Below are 22,856 nucleotides of genomic sequence, written 5' to 3' on the forward strand. Positions count from 1 at the left end.
GAATCAGTCAAAAACGAACCTTCTGAAAACACACTGGCTATCGAAGCCAGATACATTACTGCTTACTCAGGGGACTTCTTAGGTGGTTAAAGCTTGAACAAGAACAAAACCGTGTGGTTTTTAAGTGTATGAGGCAAATGATGCAAGTTTAGCGTTTCAGGAAGAAAAGATGGAATGAAATGGAGACACCTTGCAAAGTGATAATATCCTGAAGGAGAGGTTACCGTGGAGGCAAGCAGACCACTTACTATCATCTCTGAACAACTTTAAAGGGATTTTTTTGAAAGCAGGAGAGTACCACTTACTTCCGTCAGAAGGAATTATGTAACTAATTCTCATTAACTCAGTAACCTGTGGTAGAAACCAGACCCTCAGCAATGCTCAGCCTCCCAAAACACCTAGTTTCTCTGTAGTTCATCTTAAGTACCCTGCTTTGTTTTTCCACACACACTCTCAGTAGCAGACCAGGCAGCAGCCCTAAGCCATGTTCAGTGGGACAGATCACTTTTGCTGCTGGATGGCTTTATGCTGGCAATGGATGCCCTAAAGGAGACTGAAGTCCAGGAAAGTGACCCTTTGTAGCTTAACTTGTCACAGCTTGACTGACTTGAACTGGGCAATGTTCTTCTTCATTGCTGAGAGCTCTCCTCCCTGGTACAGGACGCCCTGCTGGGAGCTGAAGTTGTAGAGTCGTGGCAATATGTGATCTATTCCTAGGGGAAAGAGTGGATGTTCTCATGGGATCCTTATGATGTCTAGTTCTGCTGCACAAAAAGGCACTGATACTTGCTGCATACATGACCGGTTGCACACCATGAGTCTTTGGGTGCTCTGGTCCTGATCCTGCAGAGACTTATGCTAGATTTACATGCTAAATTTTTGCTACTGTAGTCAGACTGCTGTGGGAAGAATTCTTTCTTCATCCAGTATTTTTATATTGACAAAAGCCATAGTATAGTTGAAGCTAAGCTAGCAAAAAGCAAACTAGAACAAAGTGCTGTGTTCTGCTTCTAACTTAGGGAGTTTGCTTATATGGGTTTTGTTTTTCTAAGCCTCATCAAGGCTTTATGGCCTGTGAGTGGTTCCACAGAAGCTAGTAATAATAGTTGTGAGCATACAACTGAATATGAGCATCTTTGTGGGACACACACTTCATTTTTTTCTGGTTACAAAGCCTTACCTCATTCTGTTCTGCCCAACAGGGCATCTCCAGATTAAGTGCCTGACCAGTGTTGTTTTGTTGTTTTAGCTACTTTGCTGTTGTGTTGTGTAGTGTCATTATGGCATTCAAGTTGTCAGTAATGTGCAAAACTTCTTGTGTGAGTTGAGACAGATTGGAGTAAACAAGGTTGTATGCTTATATAAAATCTTCTAGTGAGAAACTGCAGCAGGACAGAAAGTTACAGGACATGAGCCACTAAATTTATGAAACAGTGTAGGCTGTGACATTGTCCTTGCCTGTGAATTTACCCTTGCGCTGATAAATGTAAGGAATTGTGTCTTGTAACTTTTGGAGTTGCTTTATATTTTTTCAAGAGGAGCCTTTTGAGCATGCAGATTGTCATTTATTCTCTAATAAATAATAGACAGTTAATAGTGGATGGGACCAGTAAAATGTTGAGACATAAAGCTGGCCTGGAAGAATGTGGATTAGATTTTTAACTGTCTGTTGAAGCAGGTGGCTGGAAGGAGAAAGCATTAGGGAATAGTGGGAAGTGTGTGCTAGCGTCCCAGAGATGAGCAGGAAGAAGAGGAAGGAAAACCATGTATACTACTGAATTATTGAGAGTTAAGGACAGGTTGTTCCTGGCCAGCTATAATTAGTGGCAACTTCTCCCTTGGGAGACTTAGAAAACCAGGCAGAGGCATGAGAAATGAATGGATCTGTTGCCTAAAATGTATGTCTTTTTAAAAGAGCAAACGACCACTATAAAAAGTCATCAAGTATGCCAAGAATCAATTACTCTGTGAGGCAATATGCCCAGTGAGGTGACTGGGAGGCTCAGAGGAAGGAAGAATTGAAGATCTTAGAGGTAAGGAAAAACTCTAGGAGACAGGATCAGAGGTTACTGGATCCTTGCGCATGTCCCACTATCTTCTTTCTACCATGGTCTCGCCTAAAAGCTCTTTGTGGTTTTGCCCCAAATTTCCCTGTCATGGTGACAGTATGGAGGACTCAAACTAATGCATCAGTGGCTTTGGGGAAATCACACCAAGTTTCCCCCCATTATTTCTTTGCAAAGTTCACCCATCTGTGGAAATAAGGATATTAATAGATTGGTCTTGTGGGATTCTGCTTCCAAAGCTTTTCCAGTGATGAATAGTGGAATGCTTGGACGGTCCCCAAATACTCAAATAAAAACTTTCTTCCTTTGTCTTGTATTGATGACAGGATCACCCTGTGGTACTCACTAAATTTATTGAAGATGCCCGTGAGGTGGAAATGGATGCTGTAGCCAAGGCAGGAAGAGTAAGAACTTTGCTTTTCTTTAATATTGAACTTTTTTTCAGGATCATAGATTTGAAAAGATGTGTGGTTTACATGATCTACTCTACAGCCACAGATTTGTGCTGAGAAGAGTTAGAGAAACAAGAAAAGATTAATTCATCTTAGGTTCAAAAACATAGTGCTAGAAAAGCCCAACCTACCTTATTGCATACATCTAAATAGTTATTGTTTTAAGCATTGCTTAACCATGTGAATGAATCCTTTAGAATATAATTTTTACTGGATACGCAAATCAGTGGCTTCACAAATAACTTTCATCAGAATTGTATCAGCATGTGTTATGATATTACCAAAGTTGGTTTATTATTAAAACTTCACCTTGCATTTCTTTACTAATCAAAGATGGTTCTCTCAAAAAAAAAAAAATCACAGACTTCTTGTTTAACAGAAGTATTCTGTTTTCAATATTCATTTTAACCAGCAGACAAGATCACTTTTTTGGTGTTGAGGTAGTGTGCCTTGACGCCATTCATTCAATTTAAATCCTTAGGCCTGCATTTCCTCTGCCTGCTTTTTTCCACAATTAAAACACCATAGAAGAGTGAAAAACATATATACAAATGAAAGTAGTCCATACTTGTTTCTATTGGAGAATAATAACTTTTTTGTGTTTGTGGCAAGGAGAACTTAGCTGGTTTAAAGCTAAATTAGCTTTTACCTTCTGAGTTAATGTGTGTTAGAGAGAGGAAGGAAGCTGTAGGATCTCCAGGCCATGGCAGGTTTTTTCCTGTTCACAGTTTGCTTGTCCATGGTATGAAAGACCCTAACATGATTCCCTTCTTCATATGCCTTGTGTCTGCTTCAAACCTATTGTCTCCAAAATTCTGGGAGATTCACTTTTTCCCCCCCTGTCAGTAACCTCTTTTGGATGCAGCTCAGTTCAGGAGACTGTGCTGGGCTGCACTTATCAGAGGCCATGGAGATGGGACAGTTTATGAGAGAGGGTGAGGTGACTAACTGCTCTCTCATTACTGCATGCAGGTTATCTCACATGCTATTTCAGAGCACGTGGAGGATGCAGGCGTTCACTCTGGAGATGCCACCCTCATGTTACCCACACAGACTATTAGCCAGGGAGCCTTGGAGAAGGTAGGTGTTGCACTAGCACTGAAAACAGAAAAGAAAATAAGAGTTTGAATGTGCTTTCCACTTTGCTTGGGAGGAATTGAGGAGAAATCAAATCACCAAAGTTTTTTAAAGGCCAGTGTGATGTGTGCAAATGTAGGATGTTATTGTGCTGTACTACCCATAGGATCATCTGAACTGTATCCCATTAATTTAAGCAATAGATGTACACAGTTTCAGACTGTCTAGATTTTTGTTGTGTTTCATTGGTTTAGAACCAGCAACCATGGCAGTAGAGAAGTGTCTAATCCATATATATGGCAGAGTTCACTTTCCACTTCCTCTTCTCCTGCAGTCCTTAAATGATTAGATCAGGCATATGACTTTCTAGCTGCTTGCATTTTCTGGAAAGGATATGAGGATGAATGAACCTCACCTAACTTGAATTTTTCCCCTTGTGAGAATAAACCTTGTGATACAGCGTTGTCAAAATGCATTTTCTAAATGAAATGTGCCACCCCCTGTGACATCATCCTGGAAAGGATTGGCTTGGAAGGTAACAGGAGTTGTAATACAATGGTCTGTCCTCCTACAAGAATGTCCAAGGCCTTGCTTCTGAAAATAGTCTTCTCCTGGAGCAAAGCTATTCAAACACTTGTACTGAAATGGCACATGATTTCTTGACAAACCTAGAAAAGAAGACCATAGTGTTTTCTCCCAACTTGTGCCAGAGTACTTCTGCTGACACACCTCCCACTGATTTGTGATGGAACAGGCAGGTTGGTGAAAGACTCTTGGGACACTTGTAAAACCAAGTAGATAATCTCAAGTGGCAAAACACCATTATTCATTACTTTACCAAGAAAGGTATAAAGACACCAGTGTGCAGTGGCAGTGTAGGAATTGCTACAGACAGGGCAGGCTTTTATTCTTTCTTTCTCCCTCTTTCCCTTGCTTTTGCGTGTGCACACACACACACAAAGCTGAGGTTTGTTTTTTTTTTTTACTTCTGCCCTCAAATGGAACTTTGGGCTCTAGATTACCAGGCAAATTAAATGTTTCCTTCTGAAAGATAATGCTATTGCCAAAATAAGGGTATAGAAAAAAAAATATACTAGGGCAGAGAGATGTCACATTTAAAGGAATCCACATGTGAGGTAATTTATTGACATGATGCTGACTATTTTGTGGGATTTATTGATTTACTTATTTTAGTTATATATATATATGCATTTTTACTTTATTTATTTGTTTATTTTTGTAGGTTAAAGCTGCTACAAAAAAGATTGCAAATGCCTTTGCCATCTCTGGTCCATTCAACATTCAGTTTTTGGTGCGAGGCAATGACGTGCTGGTAAGAGCTCTTGTGACTGTTGGAGAAAGTTGGGCTCTGCTTCAGATAGTTAGGCGCGTGGGTCCTGCAGTCGCTGTCATGGAAACTGCGGCTGTAACAGCTGTGGGTTTCTAACCTGCCTTGTCTGACAACGTGTGGCTCACATGTGCCACTCCTAGTCATGCAGCTCTCCCTGTCTGTGTGGGAGAGAGCATCTCCCCTACCTATGCAGTGCAGCCATTGAGGGGGAAGTGAGTCTGTCTGCATTGCCTATCAGCACTAGCTTTGTTCTGTTGTGGACTGTTGTCCTTCCCAAAATTGTCAGTTTTGAATATGATGGACAGCACTGGGACCTGTGCCTCATCCTATGAGCTGAATATCATTGCTTTTAGATCTCCAACATCCTCTCTCATCTTTAACTATTTTGATCATTAAAATAAGCCTTCCAAGTTATTGGAAATAAAACAAGACAGTTTAAGTGTTTAAGTCTTTAAAATAAGCCATTAAGATGGCTTATCTAAATAGCATGGTCTTAGTAACTATCAGTAACAGAAGTACAGCAGATGTCTGACCCTTTATGGGTAACAATTGGCATTCTGTTGCTAATGGAAAAAGGTCAGAGGAGTGTGAGCAGAGTATGACTGAGGAAATGGTGAATAAAAGGAAAACCTGAGATGGTATAGAAGAGATACATTATTGGTAAAAGATCCTCTTTGGGCTATTAGTTGAGAAAAATGTACTTACTGTTCTTCACCTTTCTTCTGTTTCACACATAGTTATTCAGAAAATCCACAGAGGTTCAGAATGGAGTTTTTCCTTCCTTGCTTTCCCTCAGGAAAACATCCTCAAGGATGCATAACCCCTGTTTTCCATTCTGTCTTAACTTACCTATTCTTGTCCCACTTCACTCCCCCTTCGTTCTCACTTACAGCAATTCTTTTGCTATTGATCTCCATGGTGTACTTCTTAGCAGGAAGCAGAACATCATTGTTTCTCATCTGTTTCACTGAATGACTTCTGCACGTAGATGAGGAAAGTCGGTAAGGATAGCCCAGCCGTTCACAAAGTGCCATTACCATGGAAAAAGAACAAGGTGGGCTTCTAAAGGTTGTACCTAATGCCTGTGCACAAGTTTGTAGCCTCTTGCACATTAACTTAGGGTACAGTACAACACCTTTTCCAAAATTCAAATTTTCAGACAACAGAGATGAAACTGAGTTGCAGAACACCAGACATTTCAAGCTGGCCACTACCCATGCCTCTTAGCTGTTTTTAATATTGAACACAATTTCTGTGCCTCTTATTTGGCGGTGTGAAGAGTATGTCTGCCAAGAGGAGCAAGGACTGATTTCCAGAAGCATTAATCAATCTATTTCTTCACTGTGCAGTGCCTGATGCTGGTATTTCTTCTTTTTAATCCCATCAGGTGATAGAGTGCAACTTGCGGGCTTCACGCTCCTTTCCTTTTGTATCGAAGACGCTGGGTGTGGACTTCATCGATGTGGCCACAAAAGTGATGATTGGAAAAGAGGTTAATGAGTCATCACTTCCCACACTGGAGCATCCCATTATTCCCTCCAAATATGTTGGGATTAAGGTATGATTTCCAAAAGAACACCAAAAAAACCCACAATAGAACCTGCACCTAGCGCATTAATAGGCAATTAGTACTTTAATGCCCAGAGAGAACAATTTACTCATTGGCCAAAGGCCAAATTGACCTTTTGCAGTTTGTTAGGATAATGTACATTGGGAATTTTAGAGAAAAATCAAAGAAAAATTATCCGGTGATTATTAACAAGATCAATCTCCCTTTTTTTCTTACTTCTAACCTACTCCGAATCATGTTTATGAACAGCATAATAAATATGCACTTGCAGAATTGAACAGAACACTGAAGTTCAGGCTATTTCATAATACTGTCTAATATATGTATGGACATGTACAAATTTGTGTTTTGAGTGCCCCCCAGATTTTGTCTTCAGGATTTGGGACATGGGCTGTTTGAATGCATGAAATCCCTTTACATGCACCACCAGTTAAAATGGGGGTGAAAGTCTTGGATCATTTGATTTCAGTGGGGCCAAGATTTTACTTTTCATAATTACTAAGCTTATATAGCACCCAAGATACTGAAGTGTGTACTGCAGATATTTTTGAATGCTTAGTGGAAGAAAAAAAATTAATTGAAGTTTCTAATCATAAAAATCTAGAACAGCAGTGCAGAAAATACAATGGATAATGAGAATTGTTTATATAGAAACTTTCAAGCTTTAATAGCTTCCATACCAAGTGAAAATTGAGGAAATGGAAAACACCTAACATCTTTCTACTAATAAAATGTTCAGACCTATTAAAATGCAAGTCAGATCTGTGGCCCAAGCCAGCTCAGGTTATTGGCAAGCCAGTCAATCTAGAAATAGCTTTACATTTTATTTTGATGCCACAGATAGGCATTGTCTCTAATTCTCATCTGAGACTTTTTTAGTTTTGCCTTATTTATTTTTATTAATTTCTATTATTTAGACCTGGAGCTTGTGCACTGTTGTTAGGTAAACTGTCAAGAGTTTTGTGTCTCCTGGGAATGTTGGCCACAGAATGGAAAACCCAACTATATTCTTGAAAACTTCACTACAAAGCCTTTTATACTGCTTGTTTTCTGTGTGGATTTGTCAAATATAAAAACCTGCTAATACCTTTGGAAATGCTAAACTTTGAAAAATATTCCAGTTAAACCTGGTTCTCGTTATTCATGCATCATATTTTCTGTCCTCTTATGTTTTTGCTGCTAGGAATATGTGTGTGGAAATGGGATTTTGTTCCTCTAGCAGTTCTTAAGTGCTCTGAAAAGAGTATACGAAACTCTTCCCTTTCAACATAGATGCTCCTTTGTGGATTCAAGGTCCCACCATTTTAGCTTTAGTGACTGAAATATTGTCTTGCCATGTTTGCTTGCAGAGTGACGCAAATGTCATCACCTGACTAAGATTAAATCCTGGGTAGAGTATGACGGACTTCTTTGGTTTTGTTTTAAATAGTATTTATTTGCAGTACCAGAGTCTGCTCCTGCTGTCGAATTTTCATGTCCATGGCAGACAGAAGTTAGGGAGCTGGTGGATGCCTTTTATTGCTTGTTACCTGTGCATTAAAAATAATCTGCCTTGACTTAAATATCTCAGCTTGAGACTGAAAGTTGGCCACTGTAAAAATTTCCTCTTTGCTTATAGAAGAAGCAAAACTGATCTAAAAGTCACCAGGCCATATGACATTTATTGAGAAACCTTATACAATTAATTTCTGCTGTCACATTTTAGTTGGTCATTGTTAGGTGTCACAAAACAGCAGCTGTCTTGTCTGCAGTGTTACCCTCAGAGACTTCCAAGAACAGAATTCTTGTCTTTGGATTTAAAAATAGATTTTTTTATGCAGCAAGGGTGCTGTCTTTATGCAAATGCAAGTAGTAATTCAAGATGGAGAGAAGCCCTGTAGGAAATAATTCGTTAGCAGAAAATTCTTTATTTTTCCCATGTTTGCCACATGTGGTCATTGATTCTCTAACAGAGAGTTTCTTTCTCTCCCCTGCCCTCCTCTTTTTTTTCTAATTAGACAAGAGAACTCAGAGACCACAGTGTCCTAAGTTCTCAGATAATGATGATGATCAGGGGTTTTCATACAAAAGATCAAAAAAAATTGGGGTGTGTATTTTAGAAAGCGGAGGCAAAATCTGAAAATCATTTGCAAAGTTTCATTTGGGTTACACTAAAAGTGTGTGGAATGGTTTGATTTCTGTTGAAGAACAGTTTTCTCAGAAAAACTGACTGGCTTTAGTCTCTCCTTGTTTCATGAATCAGATGCTTCACAGCCTTTCTGTTTTAAAATATGTGCTAAGCATGATAGTGATAGCGGGCTACCACAGATTAGAAATCTGCCATCAGAATGTGAGCAGGACTGCAAGAGTTAGAGGGGTAAATATTAGTGAAATATGTGTTTATTTGTTCCAGTCCATCATCAAGATGCTGGGGGAAATCATTTGTCAAATACTCCTTTCCTTATTAGGCTTGACCAGTGCTTTTTTTGATTAATTCATATCTGTCTTTTTCTATGACTTCCAAGTGTAGATGTTTGTTTGTTTTTAATGATCCATTAAATTTTGATTTTCTTTCTCCCTCCCCACCTCTTTCTTTCACCAGGCTCCAATGTTCTCCTGGTCCCGTCTGAGAGATGCTGACCCTGTTCTCCGATGTGAAATGGCCTCTACTGGGGAGGTATCTTTTAGATTTGCCCTTTTTTTTTATTATTTAAACTAAGTTGCCTTTAAACATCATGAATCTTTCAAAGTGATGTATTTACTGCCTGAATCATGATGGAATCTGTAGCTTCCTCAGAAAATTGAAAACATCTCTCTTATCCGTAAAAACACATTGTCCTGGAAAGCCCAGTTTATTCAGCCACTGGATGTCCCTCTTTACCTGCATGTCAGCTCCCTGAGTTGGACTTGGTTGGTGTGACAGCCTGAAATGAGTTTATCTGAGAGCTGTCGGGTTCTGGTAGGTTCTCAGTGCATCAGTCTGTTTTATGAATCACCTGCTTCTAGACAGACAAGTGCTTACAGCTTTTAAAATCCCCAATCCACACATACCAGAATAACAATATTGAGACTGCAGGTCATGAGTGTTTGGTTTTGGAACGTGCTAGTTACTTAAAGGCAACAAATACGTGTGGTGATATTTTTGTTGTTGCCTGGTAACCATCAACGCATGTCCCAAGGTGCAAAAGGCGAGAAAGAGTGAATAAAATGTGATGGCTGCAGTACTGACTGTTGGTAAGGTGAGACTGGGCTACTTTACCCACTCTTTTTACAGCAGGGGTATGAGGTGCTTCCAAAATGTGTCTCTGGTATATGCACGGCACTCTGTAAAGGCACAAAGCTGTTGCTCTTCCTGCATAGGCTCAGCACTGGTGACTCACCACCTAAGGGATACAGGTTTCCATCTACATAATTTGAAGTGATATTTAAGTCATCTAGAGCAAAGAGGTTTGTTTATGAGTTATTGCTGAGCTGTCAATAGCTTCTGTAGATATACCCAAGCTATCTTTAAACCTGCTTGCTCAGTTACTTCTAGAAAAGAGTTGTGGTGACAAGAGACTTACTCTGGGCTAGAAAGCCCTCTTGGGAAGTGATTGAATACTGAGGCAATTGTATTAGGTTTAACTCTGTTCTACCATAACTAGGCAGGTGGTGGAGCCTGGGCTGCTTCATTTGATATGCGCTTGGGTATGTCCACATGAGCTGTTTTCCTTATGAAGGACTTACCATTTTAGTATGAAAAAGCACTATACCGATACGAGATACACGGTAAGAACAGCCTAAACCTCTCCAGAATTACTTTATTTTGATATTTATAATATACAGAAAACAATATTGCAGAAGATTTCCTTTCCATGTAGTTAATGGGCAGAAAAAGCCAAGTAACTTCCATGACTTCCTTATTTTCAGAACAAAATTGGCAACACAGACACTCTTTTCACCCCCCCAAAAAAAGGAATAAAAATGTACCTGAGGGCAAGAATTATTCTTCTGAGCTTTATATGGAGTTAGAGATTACCTTGGACATAAGGGAGGGATTATTAACTTTTATGAGTTGGAAAGATCCATATTCACAAATGCCATAAAATGTGACAGTTATGAAGGTCTTTCTTATGAGCGAAGTAAGGATAACTTCGCTTCGGGGAAAATGCTCAATTATTCCTCAAAGACATTTGTCACACACATGGCTTGATTTGGGCTTGAATTTGTCACATATGTCTGGCAGAAATGTATTTTGCTGGGAGTCGTCATTCCCACAACAGTAGAAGACACAGTGCTGGGGGGCCCTTTGAATATTTTGGCTCTTTTGACCATGCCATAATGATAAACTGCTCCCAGCAGGCTGGAAACTCCTGGTCCAAGCCTAAAAGGCAGGGGGCTGTCCACCACCCTAAAAAGTCCAGGACATACATAACCCTTCAGCCAGATACACTGTAGAACAGATTGAACACTCAAGGATAAGTTTTTAGAGAAAATCTGAGATGCAAGTCATCATGGGTTTTTTTTTTATCCCTTCCCTTGCAGGAGTTTTGTTTGGTTGGTTGTTCTTTTTTAGCTTCAGAAGATATGGCAAATCATAATTTGTTGTTGTTCTTACATGAAATATTGGTTTCTGCTCACCATGGTAACAGTGAGACCGTGAATGTGAGGGCTCACTCTGTGATGGGAAGGACCATAAGAGGAAAATGGGAGAGCAATTCTCAATCAGCCCCTTTATCCCATCTGTATGTGTTTGTAGATTTGTTATTTCAAAGAGAAAAATCTGTGACAGTTTCTACTTCTGACTGTTTTTCAACAAGTGTGGAGTTGTCCAGAAAAAGTGAGGGTTGGAGTTCTTTCTACTTTTTTTTAACTTTCAGAAAAGCTCATGCATTCTTCTTTTTGTCATCAGAATTCCAGATTTTGATAAGGAGCACAGCTGAGTCCTACAGAAGAACATTACTGTATGACAGCGTGTATGCAATTGAGCTCCACAGGCAATTCTGAGTGATGGACACTGCTAAATGATTTTTATCAATTTCTTTATCAAGTTTTTGTTTACATAAAATAATTATTAATTGGTGTAATTGCTTTGTTTTTTCCCTAAGTGCATACTAACATTTTGCTTGAATTTTGTACATCTGTGGACTTAAAATGGAAAAGCATCTTTATATACCATGCTTTATCTTCACAAGAAATGCCAGAAGTACATGACAGCACAAGTGCTGTCTTACCCCTGTTTGCAGTGCACACACAGAGAAGCATGCCAGCGTGCAGAACACTCGCTGGTATTTAAGCATTATATGGTGTTAAACAATTTGCAGTGCACTCACAAACACTGGAGCAGAGGCTGCGTTACAGCATTCCCATAACTCAGCAGAATCAATTGTTGTTACTCCTTGGTGTGCTGTTTGGAACTAAAGCGTTGCTTATTCCTTCATTATTGCTTCATTAAAATTATGAGATTTGTCTGCAATGATTTTCTGATTCCCTCCCCACCCCACCTGCAGACTCCATGCAAAAGCAGTCTGATTCTGCGTGAGGAAGTGAAAAGAGCCTATTTTAAAAAATAATCATTTTTTGTTTTTAAAGCAATGTTTTGGGGTTGTTTTTGGATTTTTCCCTCATGCCACCTTCTTTGTGCCTTTTCCCAGGTCGCATGCTTTGGGGAGGATGTGTACTCTGCTTTCCAGAAGGCTATGCTTGCCACAGGGTTTACGTTTCCTAAGGCAGGAATTTTGATTGGAATCCAGGTGAGTTCAAAAAATCAAAGCTGAGAAAGGACTGACACAGAGGAACTCAGTAACTGTTGCCTTGTTTCCGTTCAAGTCTTTGTGGCGTAAATGTGTTTATGTGCAATCCATCTTGAAATGTGGTAAAACAGTGAGGCATAAACACCATGGAGAGTGTTCTTTACTGGATTCTCTGGGGCTGGCCTGCTTTTTTCCCTCTGGCTCCTGATAGTTTCTACTGGGAGCTGCAGAAGTTTGCTGGGGGAAAACCCCCATGATTGTGCAAGCAGAGGCCTGGGATTGGAGAGTTAGAAGCCACCTTCCTGTGGTGGACAAAGTCTGTAGCTGATCAGTTCAGAGAAACATCCCAGCTAGAACTCAGAGCCCGCTCCTTGCTCCCACCCACATGGGAACCCTGGGGATGCTACTTTTCAATGCTGACATATAAACTCATTTCACTGGTATGTTGCGTCTTGCCCTTTTGAAACCAGTTCTCCTCTACCCCCTCAAAACAGTGAGACAGTTTCCTTACTACAGAGCTGGACCTGCGAAGCTTTCCCCGTAGATGCATGTATCAGTAACGAGGATGTGCATGAAAAGGTAGCTAGGTAGAAAAGCAAAAAGTGTTGGTTCTTTATCACAGGATAGTTACCAACTGCAGCAGATGTTGAAGTCAGATACACTTGTAAACTTGGAGATGTGTGTATGTTCCTCAAAAAATTTCAGACGTTTCCACTGCAGCTATTCTTGGGCCCCATAAAGACAGCTGATTGCCTCCTGCCATTTCCCTGTTGTGCTTGTGATAAGTTTATACCCTACATGATTACATAAAGCCAATAAAGCAAAAAAAAAAAAAAAAAAAAAAGTAGATGAATTTACCTGTCGGACAACTGGGGTGTGAAAAATGTGTTGGGCTGTCTGTGCCAGCAGAGGATCTGAAGGAAGTGTTTGAAAAGTGTCCAGAAAGGAACATGACTTCTGCTAACACAGATTACTGCTTGGTCCTTAAATATACACACATCTATTGATTGAAGCTGTTGCTCTAAGTTACCTCAAACTAGCAGAAAAGTCTTTGCTTGCTACCTAGATAAAGTTTAAAAGTTCAGTATGAAACTCTGGGCAGTCGCTACTGTATGTCTACTGTATATCAAATCACTGCAGATTTTAAAACAGCATTTTAAAAGGGGAAAAGAAAAGCCAGAGGAAGAAAAAAGGAGAGAGCCCAGTGTTTAAAACTTAAGCCTATTTTCCTGATAGCAGCTAAAAGAAAGCAGGCAGCAAAGAGTAATTTTAGCTATAGAAAGCCTTTATGTAGGTTCTGTGTCACTATCTGTTAAACTGAGCCAAATGTACTTTGTACAAAGGTCTTAAGAAAAAAGAATGAAACAAAAAAAGATAAAACAATCCCAAAAGCTCAAACCCCCAAACCTTTTAAAAGTAACAAGATTCTGTCCTTTTTAATAAGTGGTTTACAGTTCATTTTCTTGCAAAAGAAACTTGAAAACAACAGATCAATCGCTTAAAGGTCTCTCCTCATCTCAGCATATTCCTTATATAATTAAACTCTAAAACAAGAAGTGTAAAGTTAATGCTGAGAACCACACATTGCTCCCTCACCACTCTTGGAGTTTGCCACCTACCTACTTTTCAATGGTCTGTTTCAAAATCTGCCAGGTCTGCAGGAAGAGAGGGGAAATAAAGCCTTGTAAGAAGGGAAGGTTGAAATCCTGACCTGGACGTGACTTGTGGACTCAGTATTACAGGCTGCAGGAAAGGGGAGCCCTTCACTGCAGAAAAAAGAGGCACAAGGATTGAGGCACAAGACAGGCTGTGAACATGAGCAGCATTGTTCTAATTTTAATCACAGACATAAGGTCAAGTACCTCATGTACTTGTCAGTGTATCCTCAGAGGGGAAATACAGGCTCAGAAGGACAGATGCCAGGATGCCCCTCTCCATGATCACTTAATGTGTGTCATTGCTGTGACGGTGTGGAGGTCCCTCCCCAGGCAGAGGCCTCTGGCTTTCAAACTGGGAGATGGTTTCTGCAAGCTGTTCTGGTGCATTTGGGACCAATTGTTGTCAGAAGCACCTACGCCAGCTCATTGGGTTGTCTCTGAGTGCTATGGTCCTATGTTCTAAGGGGCTAAGGTTCTAAGGTGCTGTGTTGGACTAGATGATCCCTGAGGTCCCTTCCAACCTCTGATTCTGTGATTCTGTGTCTCATCTGCAGTGGATGATGACCTCAAAACATCAAAAGCCTCTGAAAGCAGCTTTCAGAGGTTTCATTGTTTCATGATTAGACTGGACTTTCAGGTCTTGCAAAGACAGAAATAAGAAGCCAAATGGTGGTGAATTCTGCTTCCTTCAAAAGTGTGTAGGCTCAACATATTTAGGTTATTTGCTATCTTGCACCTTTATGTCATTGCTATTAATTACGCTGAGATGAGGGGAGGGTGCCTTCTTGAGGGTGAAAGTCAAATAGATGTAGTTAACGATAGTAGAGAGAAATTTTAATTTCCTTGCAAATGTTTCACGCAGGGTATTTTGCATATCAAGAGTCAAATGGCTGTGCTGCTATCTGCAGTCTAAACAGGGCCAAATATGCCGAGGTAACGAACCCAGCCTTGCAGAGGTGCTTCCATGTTGGAGTACCTAAGAGATTGCAGTTCCAGCAGTAATCCTACTAGGGCCACACAGAAATGTTGCTAGCAAAGTAATCATCCTCATGTCAAACAGGTGTGCACTCCTTGACATCTGCGGGACAGCACAAGGCAGGTTGGGTAGCCAGCAGGTACCACAAGCCTGCTGGATTGTCCTTCAGTTGTGAGCACTCTGACATTGCACAGGTCGAGGTTCCCCGGGATTTTAAAGGCCTGATGCTCTCCCAGGGTAAATGGAGTATGGCTTTCTTGTTAGACAAATGAGCCTCTGACAGTTTATGCAAGCTGATAATGTGACCTCTTTTCTTTTCACAATTTGGAGAAACCTATGATGCTGAAACCCTGACTCTGACATTAAATAATTTATATTTTATGCAAGAGGAGTTGAAAAGCTCATTTTATTTTTCTTTCCTGATTGGGCTATTCAGTGATATCTCTGGGATGGAGTGCATCTGTCTTACATCTGTGCTGGTGACCACGAGATGCGGAAAGCATTGATGGAGTATTTTATTTTTAAATCCCAGCACTCCAAGTCTGTTGTTTCAAGGTAACCTTCTGCCTTCGTTCCTTATGTACCAGAATTGCTGCATGCTCTACAGTGGATTTGGATACAGAATTCAAGATTATCACAGGAGATGAGCTGGCTTCGTGTTGAGCTGGATCGTAGTGAGAACTGGTGTAGCTGTATTGAATTAACAGAGGATTGTAGTCCTTTACAAATAGCAAGGCATGCTAGCAAACATAAGAGAGAGGTTATAAGAAGTAGAACTTTTCTGATAAAGGAAAAAGAATACAATTCTCCTACAGTAAATATCTTCCACTAAATAAATCTGCTTGTACTTTTCACCTTTAGTAACTAATGGTTTCTTACACAGGTTCTTTCAGCCAGCTTGTAAATCTAAGGCTTCTCCGATGCAAGCTGACAGGTGTAATTTCTTTTCATGGAGAGGCTGTTTTATGTGTCACAAGTGTTCAGTACATGTTTGATAGAAGTTTATAATACTGTTGTGAAAGCCAGCCCCCCTGACCAGAAGGCAGAACCGTTCTCTCTGACTGGGAAGCTGCCAACCCTGTCACATTGTATATTTATATTTTCCAGTTAGTGTACAGAATGAGATGGCTTTCACAATGAGGTTCTTTCCAGAGTGCTCGAAAAAAGCTGTTGACTCCTTTTCTTCGTAGGAAATCGTTCACCATTCAGAATATTGCACTCACCCATAAAGGTTAAACCAATAACTCCAGCAGGGAGAAGGGAACTTGCAATAATCTTACTTCCAAATGGCCAGACCAGACTAAGGTAAAAGTGAGGTTTGGCCTGCCTTGGCAGTGAGAAGGGCATGGGTTGCATCTGATCTTTGCACTGCTGTACTGTCCAGAAGAAAGTTACACTGGGATCAAATTTTCACTCACCTGTTGCTCTAAAATGGCTTCTTCAAGTGCAGGTGTCTACAGGAGGTCATCTTTATTTCTTCTAAATTATGTTGGATCTATGCATGCTGTATGTGAGACTCTTTCAAAGGTACACTAAGTACCTGAGCATTTAAATCTTCATGAGACTAGGGTGTCCCAGTCTCCTGGGGGGGTCTTGTGTTTTCCATTTCCATATGCCCATAGGAGGTAGAAATGAACTCGTGCATACATAGGCTCTTCTTCATGAAAATTTGCAAAGCATCCAAAGGCATCCCAAAGCCTGTCCATATTTGTTATTTGCCAGAAGAGAAGGCCAAATGTTTGAGCAATGATTGAAAAGATGTTTAATTAAAAGCAGAGGATGCTCTAGTTGGTGTATTTGAGAAGGCAACTGCCCAGATATTTAATATGTAGTAGTAAATTTTGTGTAGATGCAGTCGAACTTTAGTATGGGAACAGTTACCGTGGTGTTGTAACAAAATATGTCTTAGCTGGGAGCAACATTGGCTTCGGGATCCAGACAGTTTTCTTGGAATGACACAATACATGCACATTCAGACATGTCTGCCCCCACACACAAAGAGTTTCAGCATGGAAAGGTGTATTTTCCTCTTAGCACAGTCTGGTGGAGCTCCGTGTTGCCCAACAAAACACTGCTTCTAAATCCTAGTGTTGATGCTGTATCTAATAAATTTCCTTTTTCAGAAGTCCTTCCGCCCCAGATTCCTCAGCATAGCAGAACTGCTGCATGAGGAAGGTTTCAAGGTAGGTGGTTTCAGTTATTTAAAGCTAGAGCATTTTCAAAATCTGAGATGTACTCAGCCTACTACAGGAATAAAGAACTTCAGAATTTATTTGGAGGCAGAGAAAAAAAGGAATTTTTCAAAGTACCAGAGGGATTTTTAGCTGAGCAATCCATAAAGTCAGCAAGTATCACCCAACTAAAAGTTTTCATGATTGTTAAATTCAACAAACAGGACTGTGTCATGAGGGCAAGAACAACCCTGGCTCTGCTATCAGCCTGCAGCTGGATGTCACATTATAAACTTTCTCTTAAGTTCTCCAAAAAACAAAAATGCCAGCAGGATACTGTGTGCAACAGGAGGGGAGGAAGGGGAAACCTTTTTTATGGAGGTCTTTACAGTGCTTCATATTCAGTGATATTTACAAGCTGTGGACATATAAAATTTGTGGTGTTTACATCCTTTTGTAACTGTTCTACATCATTTTGCATCTGTATCCCTCCTGAAAGGTAACTAACAAGATGGCCACAGAAGATTGGTGAGAGCTTTTTAGTATTAAGTATTTAAGTACTATTTTCCTCAGTGGCTTTAGTGTAACTACTGGATTTATAGTTCTGCCTTTCGAAATGTAGTGCTAGGCAAAAATAAAAAATTAATAAGTGATTGAACTTAAGCCCTATTGAAAGTCGGAGGGATTTAGGTTTTCCTAAGCCACTTAACTGCTTCTGGATATGTTAGTACCATTCATTGACTATCACCCATCAGCAAATCACAGATAACAAATTTGGGAAAGTCATGCTGTTCTCTGTGTGTCTGGTCTCTCTGTATGGAGAGACACCCTTGTGATAAAAAAATGCCTTCCAAAATCAGCTCTGACTACCAGGATGTGTGTTGGATCAGACCCACATGAATTGAATGGAAAGTTTTGGTATTATGAAGCACACAGTAACATTTTTTCCCTTTAACAGCTTTATGCCACAGAAGCAACCTCAGACTGGCTCAATGTTAATGGTATCCCAGCAAATCCTGTGGCATGGCCCTCAGAGGAAAGCCAGAGGCCGAGCCTCCCTCCAGTCAGGAGGTAAGAGCAATACCTTGTCAAATTTGTGTTAACATCCAGAAGAGCAAATACAAGGGGCAAATTGCTGGTCCTGTTGAGATCAATGATAGTGGTTTAATGGGACTTTGGGTTCAATCCAAAAGTTTTGCTTTATCTGATTCTGTCTGGAATTGCCACAGCAGGGAGGTTTCAGCTTAATTAATGAACATCTCATTGAACAGTCCTATTAAATATGGCTTGGATGTATTGCTCCATGTTATATTTCACGCAAGGGTGAGTGGGATCTGAATATTTAGCCTTTAATGACAGTCAGTCATGCCTTTAACAGTTGTGCTGAGCTGTATGAAAGCTGAATATTGGTTTTCATCAATAAATAGAACAGAAATAAAGCCCAGATTCCTGAGTTGCAGCTTAGTGCCTTAGCCCCTCAACCCTCCTTTCTTGAGATGTAAGACTAAACTGAAATGAGAATTTCCAGTGTTGTTTACCTGCGTGCCTGTGTTATTCATCATAGATTTTCATTAAGCAAGACATACTGTGATACTGTCTTGTGCGTTGTCTCTTCAGGCTGGTAAGGGATGGGAAAATAGATCTGGTGATTAACCTGCCTAACAGCAATACCAAGTTTGTCCATGGTAATTATGTGATCCGGAGAATGGCTATTGACAGCGGGATTGCTCTGCTCACTAATTTCCAGGTACTTCCCATGTTGTTCTTTTTCCTCTTAGTCATAAGAGCCTTCAGAGCTTTCAAGCACTTGTGACCTTAGATTCCAGTGTGTTTGGACCCTCATTATCTCTGACAAATAATAATGTGCCTGAAAGTCATAGCAACACAATTGTTTGAATGTATTTTCTTTTTGTCACTATACAAGATAACATTGCTCAAAGTAAATAAAAAAAAAAGAGAAGAAAATCTCGAGTCCTGTACTCCAGCTGAAGTTGTTGCTGTATCATTTTCACTTCAGAGCAAAATTCTTGCACACGGTTGCCTGTAACGTGTTTAAATTGTGCACGGGAATAGTTTTTTAGTGGGATGTTTTTCCAGTACAGCCTTTAAACCTTAAAGCAGGATGTACCTGGGCTTTCTTGAATGATCCTTGGGGCAATCCAGTTCCAAAGTGCCATCCAAGTGAATTGCTGCCTGTTCTGTTGTAGTCCCCAGTTGCCAGTCATTATGTGTTTGTACCTCCTGTCAAACCCCTTTCACATACTGATAGGGGAAGAGATATTTGGTAATGCAAAGTGGGACTCCTGCTGCCAGCAGTGCCTTGACTTCCTTTGCAAGTGGCTTCAACTGTCACAAAAGAGCCTCATCTGGCTCTCATTAAGCACAGCAGCCAAATTCCCATTGATTTCAGTGGGTGCTGACATGGAACCCCGTGACTTGAACTGGTGTCCAGCTGTGCAAAATCTTCTGCTGTGATTGCAGTGAGTAGAGAGCAGAGGGAGTGCCAAGCTGTAAGTTCATAGACAGGATAATGCCAAACATGATTAGCAGGAATGGGAAATTGAATACCCATCTTTTGTCTACTAGCAAAACACACACTGACAAGCAGAACAGGGGTCCCCATCCAAAATATATTACCACACCTGCTTGATGCATTTCACGGAACTCTTTTGACTGCAGAGTTTTAATCTCTGAGTTTGTGAGAGCAAAACCACCCTGTGTTCTCTTAAAGGCTTGAGCTGTAGGGGGAAACAACAGCTGTCATGGGACAGAGCTGTCTTGCCAAAGAAGCCCAGCACCTCTACATCTCTCCAGCTGGACAGGCAGGCTCTAAAGGGCGGGAGCAAACACCCATGCACAGTCACCTTGAAATTGGCATTGATTTGGATGGACTCAAGGCCTGGACCTGCATAGGGTAGTTTCAAGATGACAGGGTAGAAGTGTGGAGCCTGCTGTATTACGTAGCCTTCTGCAGAAGGCTTTGCAATGCTCAGTCCTCCTATGCTTTATATTGACAGGTGACAAAGCTTTTTGCTGAAGCTGTCAAATACTCTGGGAAATTGGACTCCAGGAGTCTCTTCCACTTCAGACAGCTTGACAATGGAAACACTGCATAGAAGAACTATCTCCAACCTGCAATCTTACTGCTTCTGGCACCACAAAAGAGCAGGGATCTCGGATCATCCACCTAACCATCTTTCCAAGTATTTTATAGTAGCTGCACTGATTGTTTTTCCAACTCACACAAACTAATTCCTAGCCAATACTTTTGATGGCTCGATGGAAAGCTGTCCTCTCCCCAGCCCCTCCACCACCTCTCCATTTCCACATAGGATCAAATATTAGTTACTGACTAGGTGGGTAGACCCAGATACCACCATAGCAGAGATGAAAGGAGAGACAAGTGGTCCTTCATAGGGTTTGTTCTTTCTTTTCATAACCAAGCCTGCTCCTCCTTAGAAACACCTTCCTTGGATCCATACTCCCAGCTATTCTCATGCTGGACTACTAGAGCCTGGCCCCAAACTCCCATAGAAAGACACATAGCTTTCTCTTTCAATTGCTGATTATTGAGGATTTTATGACTTTATGTAACAACTAAAGATCCTCCTGCTTGATCCACCCAGTGATATCATGGATGCCTGCCATGGTGATGAGGGTGATAGGAGCTCTTTAGAGACAGTTGAACATTAATTCCCCGTGATTCTCTGCAACAGCTGGCAGGCATGATGCAGCTACATTTTGTCTGGTTTTTAACCATGGCCCAGAATCATCATCTTCAGCCTGTAGATTTGATGGGAGAGGAAGGCTGTATGTGTGTCTCCTGGAATTGCTTCCAAGTTCTGGTCAGTCCTTCAGGCTATTTTTATTATTATTTTTATTATTATTATTTTTTAAATTCTGGTTCAACATTCTGAATTCAGGTGGCTGTCCCTGTATCATAAAGGCTCTCTCTCAGCCTTCTGTCTGGCTTTGAAAGTGGAGAACTCTCCAAAGGCATCTGTGTGTTGTTGTCCAACATTTTATGCCATGATTGTGGGCATTAAAATTGAATCCTTTCAAAATGAGGTGAAAGTGCTGCAGTGCTTTACCCTTCCCAGTTAAGTGACCCCTTCACTTTTGCTCCAGCCTTCTCTGCTGCTTTTTCAGCTCTGGCAGCGCTGGCAAATGCTGTCCACAGAGCAGACACCCGCTGTGCCACATGGTGCGTGTTATCACTTGCTGTCAGCATGGCAAAAGACTTCAGCAGCTCTATGGCCAATGGCACTGCATCCTGAAGCATATGCAGTGCCTGCCTCTAAGCGTTTACTAGCTAAGGAATGTACGTGCCTGTCTTTTTAACCCCATGTTGCAGAATGTACTCAGCACACCCTGGAGTCAGGAAGATTCAAAGTTGGACAACTTGCCTGATACTTACTAGAGTAAGCTAAAGTGGAGCATTTTCCTCCAGCCACACTCTGCCTGCCTCAGATGCTGGACCCAGGGCACTGCTAGCTTGTAATTACCTACCTCTTATGTACACCCAATACCTGCAGGCCCTGCCAAGAAATACCACTGCGAGCTGGTGCTGGATATATGGTGGTGGAGCTGGGTACCACCCAGCAGTGCTTTTTCTGAAGCTATCAACATTGAAAGTAGTGCACTTTGAGCTGTGTTGAGGAGATGAGCAAACCTAGGCTGCTTCTTGCATGCGCTTTCAAGTTCCCTTGTGTCCCAAGAAGCTTTGAGTGTAGAGAGAGAATAAGGCTGGGTAGATAGTCTGGGATTTTTAAAATTAATGCTAAAACGTATCAGGAAGGATATAAAATCTGATGACAGCTATTATTGAAAAGTGCAGAGGAGTGGGCAGAGAGTCTGATGTGTTTTGGTACCATGGGACACTCTGAACAATTGGTGCTAGGTGCCAAGACCAAATTTTGAAACGGGCATGGACTTTATTTCTGATCTGGTTGACATCCCAAGTGCTCTTGTCATGAGCATTTCTTCAGTACTAATTTTTGTGATGAACATAACCCTGCCTGCTATACATAGGGAGAGCTTGCACTTCCACAGCAGAGATGTTATTAAAAAAACAAAAAAGGAAAAAAAGAAAAAAATAAACAACCAAAACGCCAGAAGAGCCCAAAGACATCAAGCATTCACCCATTCACTTGTGAAATGAATGAATAATGGTGGTTAATGAAGCAGCACTCTAAATGCATCCTGCACATTTTATTTCAGTGGCAAAAATCCCATTAACAACTGGTGTCATCTCACATCCTCCCACCCTGCTTTTACCTCTAGTAGTGAACAAAGTGACATCTTGAAACTCCTGTATTCTCTTGTTCTTTCTCTTCTATTTTGTCAGTTTTCTCATAAGCTGAAAATGAAATAAATGCCTCAGATTGTGACAGGTAGTCATTCTTAAATTCTGTGATTCTGTGTGGCCTGGATTCTGCCCTTTTTTAAAGTCTTTTGGTTTTAGTTTTTTGTTTGTTTGGGTGGTTTTTTTTTTTGTTTGGGTGGGTTTTTTTGTTTAAAGCATTGATGAACACTAGTCTGTTAGGAAATGTATTGGGTTTGTGTGGCAAGGTTTTGGTAGTGGTGGGGCTACAGTGGTGGCTTCTGTGAGAAACTGCTAGAATCTTTCCCTGTGTCCAATAGAGCGAGTGCCAACAGGCTCCAAGAGGCACCCGCCACTGGCCAAGGCTGAGCCCATCAGTGACAGTGGTGGCACCTCTGTGGTAACATATTCAAGAAGGGAGAACAAAAAAAACCCACACAATTGCAGCCAGAGAGAGGAGTGAGAATATGTGAGAGGAACAACTCTGGAAACACCAAGGTC

General features: G+C 40.9%; 1 protein-coding gene across 2 annotated transcripts in view; it reads left to right on the top strand.

Annotated features, from left to right (window-relative positions):
• The window catches only part of CPS1 (carbamoyl-phosphate synthase 1), a 123,197-nt gene extending 100,769 nt beyond the window's left edge, over positions 1 to 22,428 (top strand). For both annotated transcript variants that reach the window (XM_064452098.1, XM_064452099.1), the window contains 10 exons: positions 2,393 to 2,470; positions 3,491 to 3,598; positions 4,839 to 4,928; positions 6,334 to 6,504; positions 9,098 to 9,172; positions 12,129 to 12,227; positions 16,985 to 17,044; positions 17,991 to 18,103; positions 18,650 to 18,779; positions 20,050 to 22,428. In XM_064452098.1, the coding sequence (XP_064308168.1) occupies positions 2,393 to 2,470; positions 3,491 to 3,598; positions 4,839 to 4,928; positions 6,334 to 6,504; positions 9,098 to 9,172; positions 12,129 to 12,227; positions 16,985 to 17,044; positions 17,991 to 18,103; positions 18,650 to 18,779; positions 20,050 to 20,148 (1,023 nt within the window). In that variant the 3' untranslated portion in view covers positions 20,149 to 22,428. The remainder of the gene's footprint in view (positions 1 to 2,392; positions 2,471 to 3,490; positions 3,599 to 4,838; positions 4,929 to 6,333; positions 6,505 to 9,097; positions 9,173 to 12,128; positions 12,228 to 16,984; positions 17,045 to 17,990; positions 18,104 to 18,649; positions 18,780 to 20,049) is intronic.
• The last annotated feature ends 428 nt before the right edge of the window (positions 22,429 to 22,856 follow it).

This window comes from Phalacrocorax carbo, chromosome 5, assembly GCF_963921805.1.
Source record: "Phalacrocorax carbo chromosome 5, bPhaCar2.1, whole genome shotgun sequence".
NCBI classification, from domain to species: domain Eukaryota; kingdom Metazoa; phylum Chordata; class Aves; order Suliformes; family Phalacrocoracidae; genus Phalacrocorax; species Phalacrocorax carbo.